The sequence below is a fragment of the Plutella xylostella genome, chromosome 20, assembly GCF_932276165.1.
Source record: "Plutella xylostella chromosome 20, ilPluXylo3.1, whole genome shotgun sequence".
Taxonomy (NCBI): Eukaryota; Metazoa; Arthropoda; class Insecta; order Lepidoptera; family Plutellidae; genus Plutella; species Plutella xylostella.
In genome coordinates, this window is record NC_064000.1 from 4285767 (window position 1) to 4302892 (window position 17126).

Genomic DNA, 17126 nt, shown 5'->3' on the forward strand with positions numbered 1-17126 from the left:
TTAGCCATCTTTTGATTGATGTGTAAATAATGATTTAAACTGCTAATATTTGTTAAAGTTTACCCTCGCACACGACGCGAAAAGCTGTAGCAAATTAGTTTTGCATTTTCATTTAAAAATATACCTACATTTAAGTAGTCATACTGAACCCAATCCTAAAAGTCCTAAATCTCATCCCACACCTCCGTGCCCCAAAGCAGACTCATAAAATCAGCCATGGGGACATGGATTTTTGTTATACAGGGTGAACAATCCCAAGGTCGCCCGGAGGTAGTAAAACAAGTATATTATATTCAATTGACACAGTTTATATACCTACGACCAAAACCTGCCCATTCCGCGATGTAGAAAATGTCTCACTCAATAACACCCTCTGTCCAGGTTTTCAGTACTAAATACATTAAATAGGCCATAGATATGTCACATATAAATAGTTAATACACACAAATTCCTAATAGGTTACATTTTATCCTAATAGAGGCCGGCACCAGCACCTCTGATCGCTATTGAACACAGGGGACATTCTGAACAACTTTTGTTCTTACGAGTTTTGTAAATTTGTAAAAAAAAAGCTCACTAAAGGTTGTATTTTTGCAACACACTGTATATTTTGCTGAACCTTTTGGTAATTGCACTGTGCTGGCTGGCTTTTGTCTTTGCGGTTGGGCCGGCCGTAAACACGGCCCACTGTTATGGTCCATTTAAATATTTTTAGTCATGGAAAGAATAGGTCTTAACCCATTCTTTGTCGCTGTACTTACTCAATTATGCATATTATTTTAAGGTACGGGTATTTAGAGGTAGGTTCTGAAAATGGCAATAAGAGGTCGTGAAACGTGGCAGTTTTGGGAAAAGCGGTTTCAAACAGAAGTTTTTTTTTCGTAAAGTTACCTATGCTTGCGTTGAACCTTAAATTCTGTATGCTGAAGTGGCTGAGGGCCGGTCATATCTGCCGAAGATCCGATGACCGATAGTGTAGACGGATTCTTGATTCGATACCACACGCAGGCAAGCATAGTGTGGGGACACCCTCTAATCCGCTGGACCGGGGCGGCCTTTGGCACCTTAGACAAGTAAAACATATTCCTGATGATAAGTACCTACCGATGATTCTGAAATAATAGTTACTCAAACAGGAAAATTGTTCATGATACGTGAAGCGGACTGTACGCAACTAAACATTCATGGTGTTCGTAACCGCAGGCATGACCGCAAAAATAACTCCGACCCTTTATTTTGACACTTCAGCATAAGCCACAAGACAAACTACGGTGTTATATTTCGCAGACACAGCACAGGTTAATCTTATGCAGTGACTTAAAGTACCTATCAGACACGTTTACAAAGTGTGATTTTTTTCTTAAGAATTTCAAGAAATACAGGTTTTAGCTTTTGTATCCTAGAACCAATCTGTTACCCTAGAAAATAACCGTAGGGTGAGTTCTGGGAAACGTCTCTCCTATAATTTACCCATAACTATGAATTATTCAATGACGTATTTGCATACGCCATAGCCAATTCGATTTCATTGAATCAATCTAATCAGTAATCATAGATTAGTAGGAAAGCCGTATGCGCCGGCACCATAGGTATTGCTATTGGTACTTATACGTTTGACAAGTACGTGTTGCTAAGGTTGCACTAGACACCGTTGTGGGCTTGCTTGGGGACCAAGATTTAAGCTTTAGCGATTACCTGGGTTTAGTGGAAAAGGTTAGCTCAAAAACTTGGTGCAATGTAAAAATTACGACCAAAATAAGAAAACCGAGGAAGATTTATATTCAAAAATCAAAATCAAAACTATTTTTTACTCTTATTTACAAAACTATTTATTACTTAAGCAATTTTGACCGTCTAGGGACCCCATTAACAAAAAATTATAGGTATAGGTTCTTGCGGTATCTCCATTTAATAAAATTAAATATGATAAGCACCGCTGTTTCGCTGTTTGCTAAATATTTTAGAAGGATTAATAATCACAATATTTATCAGTCGCTGGCTGTCCAGATTCTTATCGCTCGTACCAAACCCTGTCCGGAGTTATGGCACGAGTGGGAATCCAGCTGTCAATCTTCTCCTGTAATGGAGCTGGCTGATTGGTCGCTGCCATATTGGATTGCATCCCTTTTACGATGCGTATGCGCATGGTATTTCAATAATTGTGAACCCAAACTGTGTGACCATATTTGTCTATACTTCGTTTCTAACACTTATGTATCAATATTTGAGGAATTAAATAAAAAATAAACGCATCTTTCATTCGAAAATAAAATGTGCGATTATGTATTGTCAAAAAACGTACGCGCGACGGATTCAACTTCTTTCCTCTGAATTGGGAGATTGTAAGTGGTCAGTCGTAAAAACTTGAGAGATGAGTCAATCGATGTTATTATTGAGGTCGGCAGTGTTGATAACGTTCGTGAAAATGCGTCAGTTGACTCGTCATCATTATCATCATAAATAGGTAATAATAATTATTATTACCGTCATCATTCGTTTGTGGTTACTATATTATTAATACTCATTTCGTCATTTTAAAATAAAATACCTACATACCAAGTATGGGTAACAGCGGTAGGTAACCATTCATAAAAATGGCATTTAATACTTTTAAAAAGGACGGATTTTATGCTCGTCTTTAATTTTTTTTTTATTTTATTTTTTATTTTTTTTTTTTTAATTTATTAACAAACACATATTAGTACATATAATTAACAGTATACAACACCAATTAAGGATATACTTCTATTAACAGAAAAGTTTTTCTTTCTATCAGAGATCTTTCTGCAAAATCGAATTTAAATAGTAAGAATAAATGTTTTCTTTCTTTATATCAAAACCTCAGCTTCCGTTGCAGTGGAGTCGTACAACAAACAGCATATTTCAAAATACCCGCGTATCTCAGAACTAGATCTCGCGTGAAGTGCCGACGGTGGCTGTTAAAATGTCATCAGCCTTTTTGTACTCTGACGCTGGAAATAGTTGTGCATGCGGATATGGCACCGGGAGTAATGAGTAGGTGAATGTTATTTACCTACCTTGTTTTGTGTTATATCTGCCGAAAAACTACCGCTTTTTGAGGTAGAAGCTCATGTTTTGCCGGAATAAAATCGATCCATTCTATGCAATAATTTCATCATAATTACCTACTTAATACAATATTACTCACATTATAAAAGAATAAAGATAGTTTTTTTTATAAAAACTTATATTAACTTCATCGTCTTATCATAATAATAATAATCTGTCTACTTACATTATGCGGGACACCCAGGTTTCACACCTCCACCTAGTGGTGCAATGAGGAAGCTTCCAAAAATAAACGTCCAAGAAACTCGTAAACGCTAGGATTTATCGACTTTTTACAACCCCGTTAAAGATAATCCTAGTTGCACTGCCCTTTGTGTCGCAATGCTGTGGGCTGTTGTGTTTGCTTACATTTAGTTTTTGTGATTATTATATCTGAGAATAGATTTGCTGACTAAATATAATACCTACGAGATAATAAACTCCTTTACTTTATCATCATCATTTGAAAAAAAAGAAACTTACCATAAATAGGTAGGTACCGTCCTAAAGTTCCTGATATTAGTCTTACGTATGGATACAAAATGGGCATATTTTTTAAGTTGTAGACATAAGCCTATTATTCTATTCATATTATGAAAAAAGCCTTCAAGCCATTAATAGCAGCACTTACAGTAAATGAGCATCGAAATAATTTATTAGATATCTATCTTCCCAGATTATATTGTAGGCATTCATGCGCATTACAGCCGCATCGAGGCGGCAATCCAACAAAATGGAATACGTTTACAGTTTCAATTGTTGTAATAGCTCTTTGTAAACTTTCAACTCGTCCGGGTAACAGTTTGTTGAACCAAGTTTTTGCGGATTTGTTACCGGTCCGGCGGCGGCGTGCTCTCCAGCTTTTTATCCGGTCAAATTCTTTTGGCCTCTGTGCATCGTGTTTTTTGTGCCGTATTTCGTTGCTACGGGTAAATGTTCACAATATATTGTTCTTATTTTTACTATTTCATTTTATTTATTTACCTTTTTCCTGTCAGTCTATCGCCCTACCTATCACTTTCTCCATGCACAACATCCAAGGTTAGCTGGAAGAAAATGCTGTTAGCATTAAGTTCGCCTATGTACATATTTATTATTGTGCAATAAAGAATTTAACAATAATATTTCAAGTTTCCTCACAAATGTCTATGTGTTTTATGTTCTGCTGTAAAGAGCTATTAAATACAGATTGACATCATTATATTAATACAATAATTAGTGTCTCCGTTTATGTATAGGACACCCGAGCATGGCCATGATGTTTGTCCGTGAAACTCACTATAAATTACTTTATTTATAAACAAAACTCAATGACAGAACCGTTAGAACATTAAAATGCCCATGTACCGACGTACTTACATAGATAGAATTACAATACCTTTGTAAAACGATATCACAGATTTTCGGGGCCACACCGTTGCGTTCCTTATCTTGTTTTAAATCTTCGTACTGAATCATCTAAGAGTGTCGGTGTCAATACTATAAGAGCTGTATCGGGCTTTGTCGCTGCGTCAGCCGCCGCCCAGGGTCCGCCGGGCGTATATACAGGGTTATTGGTAAGTAGACCAGATCCTTTCAGGAGGTGATAGAGGAAGGCATTTCCAGTCGATTGAACCCAATAATGCATTATGCGAAACTTAACCATTTCTAAAATATTTAATATTTAAGTTTATTTTAAATTTTTTGCAAAATTTTTATGCTTAAAACCGAAAATAAAAAAGCATACAAGATAATTCAATATCAAATCGATTAAGGTATCACAAAGATATGGCCAAAACAACCAGCACAGGCGGACAAAATTCAACAGGAAAACTAACAAATAATGCACATTTGATTATTTTAATTAGTTTATTAAGGTTACTTATGCAAAACAACCAAAAAATTATTGAAATGTGGCTAGTTTTTTTTTTATTTTCCATTTTAAGCGTAAAATTTTGGCAAAAAATTAAAAAAACCTTAAATATTAAATATCTTAGAAATGGTTAAGTTTCGGATAGTGCATTATTGGGTTCAATCGACTGGAAATGCCTTCATCTATCACCTCCTGAAAGGATCAGGTCTACTTACCAATAACCCTGTATATGCCTAATATAGTAGTATACTATAACTTTATTACTGTACATAAAACGCTTAAGATAAAAATACAATATAAGGACGGGCTTATCGCTAAAAGCGATCCCTTCTAGGCCACCTAAAGATGCAGTTGATAGGTCACTGGAAGAGTCGGGATAATGGAATGTTAATTAGTTTTTGAATTTATTCGATTCGTTACAAACATGCAGTATAATAATATTATGTACCCGCATAATAAGTATGATGAAAATGTCTTTATAAATATTGTAAAGGTATCCCAGATTATTTTTTAAAAGCCTGGCACGGGAATTAGGTACCTATATGCAGGACTCCAGTGAGACCCGAGTTTCCGTGTGGCCTGTTAAAGCCAATAAAGTTGTATTCGTAGGTATATTTTGACCACCCAAAATATAGTTATTAAGTGATCTAAATTGTTTAATGGATTTTTATTGAATTAGCTGAGCTTATAAGGGAAAGTTAGCTACTAAGATACTAGTAAATTTCGGTAAAATGATTCCATGCCATCAACAAACAAACTTAGCGCGGGACGCCCTCTGAGCCACAGGACTGACGACCTTAAAGCAGGCTACGGCTAGTGCCTAGGTGGGGAAAGTCGAGGTCAAAATATTTTGGTGCTCCTTGGGATAGAGTTATGACCACCAGTGGACGATTATTGGCTGGTAATATTGTATTGAACTCAACTTGCATTAGGCCTGGGCCTGGCTAAATGACATCAGTCATAAATTCATCACATCATTGGAATAGGCGCATACATATGTATACATGTACCTATGTTGAAGGTATTTTTATTTATACACTTTATTGTACACATACAAAAGCAAACATAAAAGAGAACAGTTACAAATAAAAAAACACAAACGTATACAAAGGCGGGCTTATTGCCAAAAAGCAATTTCTAATATGTTGAAGGTACTTATATTAGAAAATATACGTTAGGTAGGTGTAAAGACAAGTTTTTAGAAATTCTATACATCGCGTCGGTATTTTCTTCTAGTGCCTAATATAAATCTAGACTGTTTAAAAACAAACAGGTTTCATGACGATAGGTATGCTCAATCGCGATTCTAAATTAAAACCAGTAGAAATAAAATGTATAAACTAAAAAGCTGTTTTGCTAATGTTTCGGTAGGTTGGAACGTCTGACATTTTGAATCCTAGACGCTTTGGGATTGGGATGGCTAAAATTATATCACGAATTATTTCACTAAGCACCTCTAGATGATACTTAAACTGCTGCATCTGCTGTGTCTGCTTTCATAAATCTAATCAACACTTCTGCACCCAGCACAAAAGGTCCAATTCCCAAACTTTGGCCTAAGTTCTGCATAACTTGACGAGTTGTGAGAAAACTATGAGTTTTCGATTATCATTTTCTATTTGACTATTTTGTGTATCAGTGTAAAATAACCCTTTACAATACGATGTAACGATCGATTGTTCTAATGAACTAATCTTCTTTACAACAAGGTATTTCTGTTTATGAATATTCATCTCAAGGCACGACCTTCGTTTTACGTAATTTCTCTGAAATATCTACAGATAGATTCATTCCATAGTACTAGTGCCTTGTCAAAGTATTTTTTTTCTCATTCAGCGCTGTGTTTCTCATTGTGTGGTAACGAAGCTAGATGTGACAAGGTTCCTAGCCGCTGACTGATACCACTATCGATAGTACCTCGGCACTTGAAACGCTAGCGTGCAATTAAAATTGTTCCGCTTCTTGAATAGGTGTAGTGCAGCCATTTTCTAAGGGACTGTGCGCATTGCGCTCATTATCGTGCGCTTTTTATAATACTTAACGGTTTAACGGTAGGTTTCTTAATTGAGAATTTCTTACTTGAGTTAGCAAATTTGTTATAAGGTATGCACTTGCACACTGTTGCATTACACAGATGCACATTTAGTTAAATTATTTTTAAAAAGTATGGCGTAGACGTATCCTAAGAAACCAATTTATTAGTTCAATTCCATTTCCACTAGTAGGGAAGGTAGTTGAGAAACTAGATTTTTTTTTGCCATAAAAGTCATCTAATTCTTACTCATTCATCTATTCTTATGCATATAAATTCCTAATAAATGACTCCTCTATCACTGAAAAAATATTTTTGGTATATATGCCTAACACCCTGTATATCCTTACGTCTGTTACGTGTACCGTAGACTTTGTTCGTTACGCATATTTGCAAGGTTTAGTAACTTGTTCCTGCCGGGCCATCTCGCTCTGCCCTTTGTCCCTTTGTACTTATGTCTCCGTGTCCCTTTGTTTCACGGTGGAAGCCGCCTTTGTGTATCGTTCTTCATTTGCTTTATTCTTTGTTAAAAAAATACCACGTCAGTTATTTTGTATAGGAAACTAAACGCAGCAAACCTTATTTTAAACTGCGTAAATTACCGTAGCTTCGTACGTTATTATTACCGCAATATTTTGCATTAAACTATAATGATAAACACCGCTCAAATAACACCATAGTAATTGCCCTTGCAACGTGTTTGTACTTAGTGGATGTAGTCGGTAGCGGCTCGCACGAATTACGAGTGCGTGGAGTATTGACGGTGCGAATCCGTCGGCCAGAGCCGGTTCCCGCACGTGTGTTGTTCTCCGCCAGTAGTCGGGGAGACGCCGGCCGACGCTCACGCGGCCACAGCTGATCCACAGGGACCGTGCAACGAACACAGACGAACGTAGCGGACAAAATACTAACGCGCACCGCCTTGCGCAACCATTGTGATGCAACTTCTTCTCACACCATAACGCTTCCGAAACTTGGTCACCGGTGCAACTCGAAACTATCAATACCCGAAATGCACGCACGTGCTCACCCCTCACCCTCACGCCGAGTTGTCCAATCGTAGGAGGGCGACGGCTACCGGCGCGTCTCCGCCGGCCAATCGCGGCTCGTTTATGATTTCTCTACGACGACACCCGACCGCGCCCGACAGGAGCCGAGCGCGACTACCCCCAGTGCGGCGCGGACCCCCAACATGGCCGCTCTCGTCGCCGCCCCGCCGACCGTGTCCAAGAAGCCCTCCATCAAGAAGTACAAGGCGCCCACGCCGCCCCGGACTGACCCGGCTGACGAGAACAGCGACGCTGACAAAGACAAGGAGAACAATGTCCTCCAGCCCGAGGAGAACCGCAATGACGACACGGATTGTGTACAAACAAAGCCGGACGAGGGCAAAGCACCGGAACAGGGCTCGCCGGTTGTAAAGCGAATGGCGCCAAAATTAAACGGAAACGCTGATAGGAGTTCCGTGCTGTCGCGAGCGGCGATGTTCGAGGCTGGCAGCCCGAGAGCCAAGGACCCAGCTGAAATGTCTCTGAGGGAACGCAAAGCTCTGTTCGAAAAAAATAAGGGTGTCGCTATTGTGCCCAAAGCACCGTTCGGACAGGCCCCCTCGGCCAAGGCGCTGCAGGGGAACAACAACAAAGGTACGTTTGTTTTTTTTATGTTTTAGTTGTACGGACTATAGACGTGTAGGAATCATTTTAACCGCTCCAAATAATTAGTTAGTACGTCATCAGATTGTATTCCAATTAATTCTGATTGGAATTACGATCTGCACTTTGATATTTGATTCCTGTACTGCTATTCAGAATGCTAATTGGTGCCGGCAACGCAAAAAACACAAATGTTTATGATGCAGCTAGATTGCTTTATTGCACAATTATTTATATCTATAGTGTTCTCATGCCGCTTGTTAATTGGCGACTGAACATGAAACGTATCTTTGATTAAAAAACACATAATTAATTTAATCTACGTTAAAATACTCAGTCTTAGTTCATTGTAGTAAATATACAAGTTTATAGAGCAGAACACTTATGATTTCCGTATGCTAGTAACTTTTCACGGTCAAAACTTTAATAAATGCCAAATAGGTAAGGCAAAATAAGTCGATGCGTATCATTATACGTGATCTAATTCAATTGATTGATCCTACGCAATTCAAAAATAAAATAAAAACTGTGTACACCTTTAGTTTTGTCAAATCATAGTTCAGTGACCGTGTTAAACCTTGGGTACTGATAGCAAAAAGTGGATAAAAAACTGTAGATGCCACTTCCGTATCTGATTAGAACCAATCATTCGCATTTGTGCTCGTGCTTTTAGGTTTTTGTGGTCGGTATTAGCAATATGTATTTTTAGGGGATATATCAATGTATATTAGGTACTTATTGTATATCCTGTACATAAGATAATTAATCCACCTATAGCTACGGAATTTTTACAACCATTCAAAATAATTTTATTTCAAAATATTTCACAACCTTTTGATTCGATAAAGATCATTCTTAATTAAATTGACTGGTTCCTAACTTATTTTATTTACCTACTATATATTGTACATACTTCGGTCGAACCACTGAAGTATAAATATTAAAATGTTGAGGTCGCATTTATTTATTTTTTGCATCTCAAAGTCCCCTCGTAAATTTATTCTATTTTTAAAATCCACCCAAGACAAGTGCAAAGATTTGCGATCCTTCTTCCTTTAAAATAATAATACTGGCCGCTCGGCCGCCGAGCCCGTATAAAAAGAAAAGTAATGGCACGACTGCATTCCCCGCGACCATTTACTTTAGGCGAAGTCAGCTCCAACCTTTCCTCATTATGAAATAACATGACGTTGTCGATCGCGATAAAGGTATTGTGGAGTTGCCGGTTTCGAAACCGTCAATAAAAACGTAACATTATTTATCGATACTACAGGCTATGCTCAGAAGAATGATTTAATTGCATAAGTTTAAGTCAGCTGTCATCGGGTTAGGTTAGGTATTCGGCATTTAAAAATAGTTGTTTTGCGATTGTAATCTTCTCTTCACGACTTGATGACTACCACCAACTGTAAATTGCAAACCTTTGTTTGTTCATGAACATAATTAGGTAAATAACATTCAAATAAAATGGTTTGCTAAATTAATAATGGAAATTTATGGCATTGTGTGGTATGCTTTGCTTTTGTTTGTCGGATTTGTTAGTAACTGGCCGGCCTGTACCGAAACTTTGTTTTAACTCTTTACGATTTCAACAATATAATTTAATTTGGTGTGATTCTACTTTTTTTTTACAATAATCTATCAACAAAGATTTGATACATACATATATGTAACAATTATTCCCACATAAAATATTATGATATATGATATAATCTTATTCGTCTATTTATTTATTCAATAGGTAAATTATCATTTAATTGGCAATTTAATTTTAAAACTGGTTTAATTTTGGTTAATAAACAACGTCAATAGGTACATCATTATTTTATTTTCCTCAGTGAGTATTCAACTTACCATATTTTCCTAGAATCCTAAATAAGCAAAGTAAACTGTTTTTACATGTACAGTCAGCTGCATAAGTAGCTGTACACTTTCCTAGGCTCTAAGTGGCCCTTAGTGAGTTTGACAAGGTACAAAAGTGTATAGCTACTTATGCAGCTGACCGTACCTATGCCTATACATGTTTTCTCAGAACCGTGTGTGCTGTGCAACGTCTGTTTCTGAAAGTTGCGATTGCATCAGTAAGCTTTAACCCTTTTATAGGCAGTGGTTGTAATATTGCCACCTTATTGTTAACTCTATGCTATGGAGTTGAGGTGGAAATATAATTAATTATGTTAACTTTATTGCCTTATGGTTAAGAGACTGATTGGTTATGCTTTATTAATATAATTTGCACTTTTTTCGGTTTTTTTGTTTATTAAAACTTACTCTTAATAAAGAAAAAAATATAGTTCTCACGTTCTATTACTGAAGTAGGTCAGCAAATAACAGGGTATTTGTTGTATTCTTTACAAATACCAATTATCATACACTCCTTAACTAAACCGAGTCAAACGGCGGCCTATTCATCTTGTAAGTCCCTATTCTGGTTAAAGTTGACGTATTTGAAACTGACGTACGGTTTTAAAAACGTTAGCAACGTTTAAGCCTTTCATTATTTTTTATTATTCTTTGTAGAAGCTGTTAAATACTATACTTAGTACCTTGTATATTTAAAAAACAACAAGTAGAGGGTGTTTTCTTTTGAAAATTCAATATGTTTGCTGAAACACTTTAGGTTCGTGTTTGATTAACAAATATGATATATAAAAAATAAGAAAAGCGAAAAATAATCTCTTCGAGACAGCCAAAAGTAACATAAAAGTAGAAAAAATATATATATAAAAAATACTTATACTTCACTTCAGCCAATATAAAATATTTTAACTGTATAGCAATATAATCGCTTGGGTTTCCTGAATAAGCGCCACCTGTTATTTTTATTGAGTGCTCATAGTGACACACATAACTAAGTACCTATTTATTTTTTATGTTAGTGTAAATTACAGAGTTTAAGTTACTCTGTCGCGCGGCACTATTAGTCTGAATGGACAATACAGCACACTTCAAAAAGCCATGCAAGATATAACCAATGGCATTTATTTGTTTGCTTATGGTCAACTTATTAAACCTTAGTACCATTTACCACTAAATTTAATTATTGCGCATTTTTTACGTGGTTACGTACGATTGGTAAGTAACTTCATTTATAAATAAAATAATTCCTAAGGTGGGTTCCGTAACAGTACTTAAATTCTTTATTTCTTAAGAATTAATTGGCACATGGCAGGATTCAAACCCACGGCCTTATGAACGAGTCGAGACCTTATCCGTTACGCCACAACGACTATTCAATATTATAATTGAGATAATAAAATATGTAATAACCACCATAATAATGAAAAATTAATGAACTGTCAAGTCGTTATCCTCTAACCGAATGACACAGTTTAGTAAAGAGGCAGTTAGGTAGAGAACTGTGTCACTGTTATAATGAGTTATACCGTTAAAGGATATCAAGCTCTGTTTTGTGACTCAATCCGGTGACATCTTCATCACCTTTGAAGAATAACATTTTTTTTTTGCCACACGGTACCTTAATAGTGCAGTCTATAAATAAGTACCTACAGGTTACTTTAATTTAATCTCGTTAAATTCAAGACAAATAGTAAGTTTATCATCATAACAATTTCAATTGAAATAGTAGTTTTTGTTAAAACTTATTTGTAAGTACCTACATAATATTATGCGTAGTGTATATTATGCATAACATCTTCTTTATTTAATAATCCTTTTTAAAGTATGTACTTAGTAACAAATTAAAGCTCATAAAAATGCACACAGACCAACCATGTTTATCAATTCAAAACCAGAGAAACTCAACCTTTTTGCCTTACTTTTACGCAACATCAGTTAAAACACAAAGACGGCATACTACACATCCGAAAATAGATCGCCAAGCAATCAGCAGAACGAATCTCGGTTATGCTCAACTGCCTTGTCTATCTGTGTGTCTACTAGGAAAGTCGGAGAAAGTGTTGGCATAATGAGTTTGTACCTTTGCCTTATTAGAGCGTGCTCTGTGATTTAATATCCATAGACAACAGCTGACATTGTTTATTTTTCGATTGGCCAGGGGCCAGCTTAATTTTTGCTGTTTTGTGCCTATTTATTGCTACACTGAAAAAAATTAACAGCTATAAATAAACAAGCCGCTGCTATTTACAACCGAGTAACTTGCTTCGGAGGGAGCCTGCAAAGTTTGTTGCTAAAATAATACAAGTCAACTTTGTTAACGTATGTTGGTAATGTTAACCCAGTAAGTTGCTCAAAAATACGTATACAAGATTGGTTTCTTCTAATCTATTCTCTTAGTAAACTTAACAAACCTATTTTCTATAGTAAATCGAGTTACTTTGTTAAAAATACTCAAGCTTCTTAGTATTACAAATCAATTCAATCTGTAACTGCAACAACTAACTTGGTTGAAGAAATGAACACAACTGTCGCCACAACCAACGGGCTTTGTTGTGTTTAGCAAAGTAATTTAGTAGGCTCAAATATGTCGCTTCGTAAAACTAGACAAGAAGCTTGATAATGATAATCAATTTATTGGGTAGGGACAGCTAATCTACTTGGTTATTTCTACTCAATTCATATTGGTATACGTAGCCAAGTTACTGGGTACTTCCAATCTAATACACTATGTTCTTTCTAGTCAATTAAGATTGGTATATTTAGCCAAGTTACTTTGTATTCTTAGGCGGGTTTACTGGGTAACCATAGCTAAAATACTTTGTTGCAAGTACCATTTTAAACGACACATATCTATTATGCTATATATTTTCAGTATAAGCTGAACTATGACTTTACGTAAAGCCATTATACAAGGTCAGCTCATACTGAAAATATGTAGTTAGATATGTGGTCGTTTAAAATGGTACTTGCAACAAAGTATTTTAGCTATGGTTTCCCAGTAAACCCGCCTAAGAAAAAAAATGAAAGAAAATTATGTACATACGAAATTAGCTTTATTCAGTACACCATACAGTCATTTCAGGTAACAAACTACTCTTTTATAAGAATTAATCTTAAAACTAGTACACAATATCAAGAAACTGTGTTTGTTAATACATTGTTTACATAAAAAAACAAATGACAGTTATTGTAATGTTACTTTACATAAATTTATACTTTTAGTTGATTAGCCAGAACATAAGATAATAAATATAGAATAAGCTAAGATAATAGGTATGTAATGACCTAACTTTTATACAACCCAATAATACCGTCATATAAACTTTTAAATAGATCTAAATCAAACATAATTCACATTCATCATCGGGAAAATGATCATAAATGCTACACTCTAAACAGTTTTTACACCAAAAAAAATTAAAGTGCAATAAATTCTTTACATATTGTTCGTTTTCTATTATAAAATGTTCTGGTTGAGCTTCATTACAAACCGTCAAAGAATCACACCCAAAACACTTACTAGACAAAATAAAATGTGTCTTAACCCAAGGCCATTTTAAGTATTTCAGTAATTGGAAATGATTTTTAGTTAAAAAATTGTCAATATCTATGATCATCGATATCTTTGATGCGTAGGTCATATCAGGAATATATCGTTCCTAATGTAATTTACACATTAAAGTAATATTAGACAATATTTTGCTTGATGAGAAGTAACTTAAGAATACAATTTAAACATCCATGCATCAATGGATTCACCGACAATAATTATAAAAGGTGACAGTGAGCCCATATTATAGAAATTTTGTTAGCTTACTTGTTACCATAGTACAGATATCGGAGTAACTTCTGACATGAAGAATAATACTGGCCGTGGTCTCTGCTTTTGAAGGACGTCAAATCTTTTTTGCTGCGTTCTTCAGCCTTAAGGGTGGTGGACGGTGGTATGAACAGCAAACATGCTATGTTTGATGTCTCCTCTGAACCTGAAATATAGATTATTAGCTATTATTTAGTTTATACCCGTTGTATATTGGTTATCACATAGGTATCATTTAAACTAGAGATACTGCCTATGATGCTTAACAAATTTCCGTAAAAAACATAGGTAAGAATGAGAAAACATAGGTATTAGAATTTTTATACGAGTCGGGTAGGGTAGGGGTAGAATAGATAGACGTATTCAAAAGTACTTAAACTAAAGCAGACAAAAAATAAAAATAAACTGAACTCACCAGGACATATCCTTTCGGTTTTTAAGAGCAGCATATTCATTGAAGTATTGAGCTGTGGATAACTCTTTTGAAGCAATTATCCTTGTCTCTGTGGTCTCTTCACACCTTTGTTCTACAGCTGTCCAAGGCCTAAGCGTAATTGTGAAGCCTTAACAGTTTGTCTTCTTCATCTTTCTTATTAGTCCGTCTGGTAAACGAAAGCTTGGAGATAGAGGTGAAGACCTCCGCCTCGGGAGGAGCTTCAACAGACACGTCCGTCACGCGACTATGATTTGGGAGAAATGGCCGAAATCTCAGGCTATGTAGCCGATTCCTTGTTTATTTTTTATCAAGTTACTCGGATATAAATAGTATTCGCCCACTCAATTGTTAATTAATGAGCTGTGCTTATTTACCAATATATAGGTGGCACGGTTACATGCATCATAGTGAGTTATTTAATTTTAACTACGTTGATGTCTAAAATTAAATAAATTACTTCTTATCATTAAATAATAATGTAAGCTTGTCTATTTTTAACCAAACTCGTAACTGAAAATTTTAGCCAACTATGATTATATCCAAAATTAAATAACTTACTTATTATGAAACAATAATGTAAGCTTGTCTATTTTTAACCAAGCTCGGTGTAAACTATAGCCAACTATGATTATGACTAAAATTAAATAACTTACTTACTATGTAATAAATATGTAACTTGTTTAGTTTCAACCGAATATGGTTTTGGTAATTTTTAGTCGAGTTGGTAATTTAGAAATAGACGAGTACTTTGTTAATAATAGCCAAGAATATTTAGCAATACTTGCTTGTACAATATTAGCTAAGCTTAATTGCATAATTTAAATATGTCTTGATTGAATGCAGCTGAATAATTTTTTACCAAGCTAAATTGGTACTTTGCTAAAAATTATTTTTTTCAGTGTATACTTAGGTAAATTTTTAGTAACTCCCAGTTTTTTTTTAATTTACGCTTATACCTATTTGGAATTGTTATTGTTAAATCTAAGTATTGGGCACAGCAATAGGTATCTGTGGCACACTCGAATAAAATATTACTGACTAGGAATAACTATGCCATATCTGTACTGACTTTTATTAATAATTATAGTAACTGAATGGAGGAGGAAAGCCTAGGACAGAGGGTTGTGCCGGTCCGTGGCAGAGGCCTATGTACAGTATTGGACTGTTACGGTCTGATGATAATTATAATAAACTTGCTATCTAGAAGACATTTGCTTTTCTTATTTAACAGTCCAATTCCATTGTTGCATCCACACACCGTGTGGTTAGCGTTTCACCTGCCAAATGGTCTGTCATTATCGGTCTATGGTCATATATTATAGGGCAATAAGGACTGTACAAGACATACTTAACCAACATAATCTACTCGCAACGAGCACAACTAGGTACATCACAGTTATTTTTTTCGGTAAATAGGAAACAAGAACAAAATATATTAAATTATAACATAACGTTATTTTGTTAATTGTACTTAAGTATAAAACAATAATTTGGTACAAATACCTACGAGTATAGATAATTATCAATATTTATGATTCACTCAATTAAATGATTTCGACTTATCATAATCACAATTGCCGGTCCCAGTGGGACGGGCTTACTAAAAACTAAGTTTCGAAATTGCTCTTGCGCTTACCACGTCTCCAGCTGTCTATCATGGCGAGCTGATTTTCCGCATTTAATCTCCAAGGTGGGCAACTAACGTGGTGAAATTAATTCAATTAAGCCACCCAAGCTCACGCCAGAAAGCCAGTAGACGACCTAGGTTGCTCATGACTTCCCGGAGGGACCCCGGAGATCCGAGGGTTTTGTTTGTTTGCACTCGGCACTGTTACTCCAGAGATTGGTGTGGCATTCTGTCGTTCGGGAACGAGCTGTCTCTAGCTGTATTAAACTATTGAACGTACCGATTGCCTGACTGTCGATCGTCCGTTTTTTGTTAAGCTAGTATTACAGCCTCTGTATTACCGAATATAAACGGTGACGTCACACCATCGACGGGCACAAGGCTGCTACAGAAGCTGGCAACCTTGACTCGTAGACAGGTGGTACGCATTATTGCCATGTATAGACTGGCATCTGCTGTGGAAAATTATGTTATACCTTTTCATTGCGTGCGAGTGCAGCGTTATGAACTGTGCTTTATGCAGCGTTGGGTTTAAAATCTAGAGCATGGATAGGATATTCAGAGAGGTAGAAGGTAAAGAAACTTGGAAGAAACTTAGGTGACTCACGCATGTGTTAACGGCAGATAGGCGAAGATTTTCCGATGGATATACAAACACTAGGACATGATAAAGGTTTTAAATGACATTTTAATGCGTGTCAAAAGTTTCATAAGCAGTGGCGCCATCATACGGGCCAAGTTTAGTTGATAAACCTGTAATAACATACTCCATAAGTTT

The 17126-nt window shown here is 35.9% G+C and overlaps 1 protein-coding gene across 1 annotated transcript in view; it reads left to right on the forward strand.

Moving 5' to 3' along the window:
• The window catches only part of LOC105391749 (anillin), a 58594-nt gene that overhangs the window by 11669 nt on the left and 29799 nt on the right, over positions 1 to 17126 (forward strand). Inside the window, 1 exon segment of the mRNA XM_048628323.1 lies at positions 8017 to 8596. Within this exon segment, the coding sequence (XP_048484280.1) occupies positions 8017 to 8596 (580 nt within the window).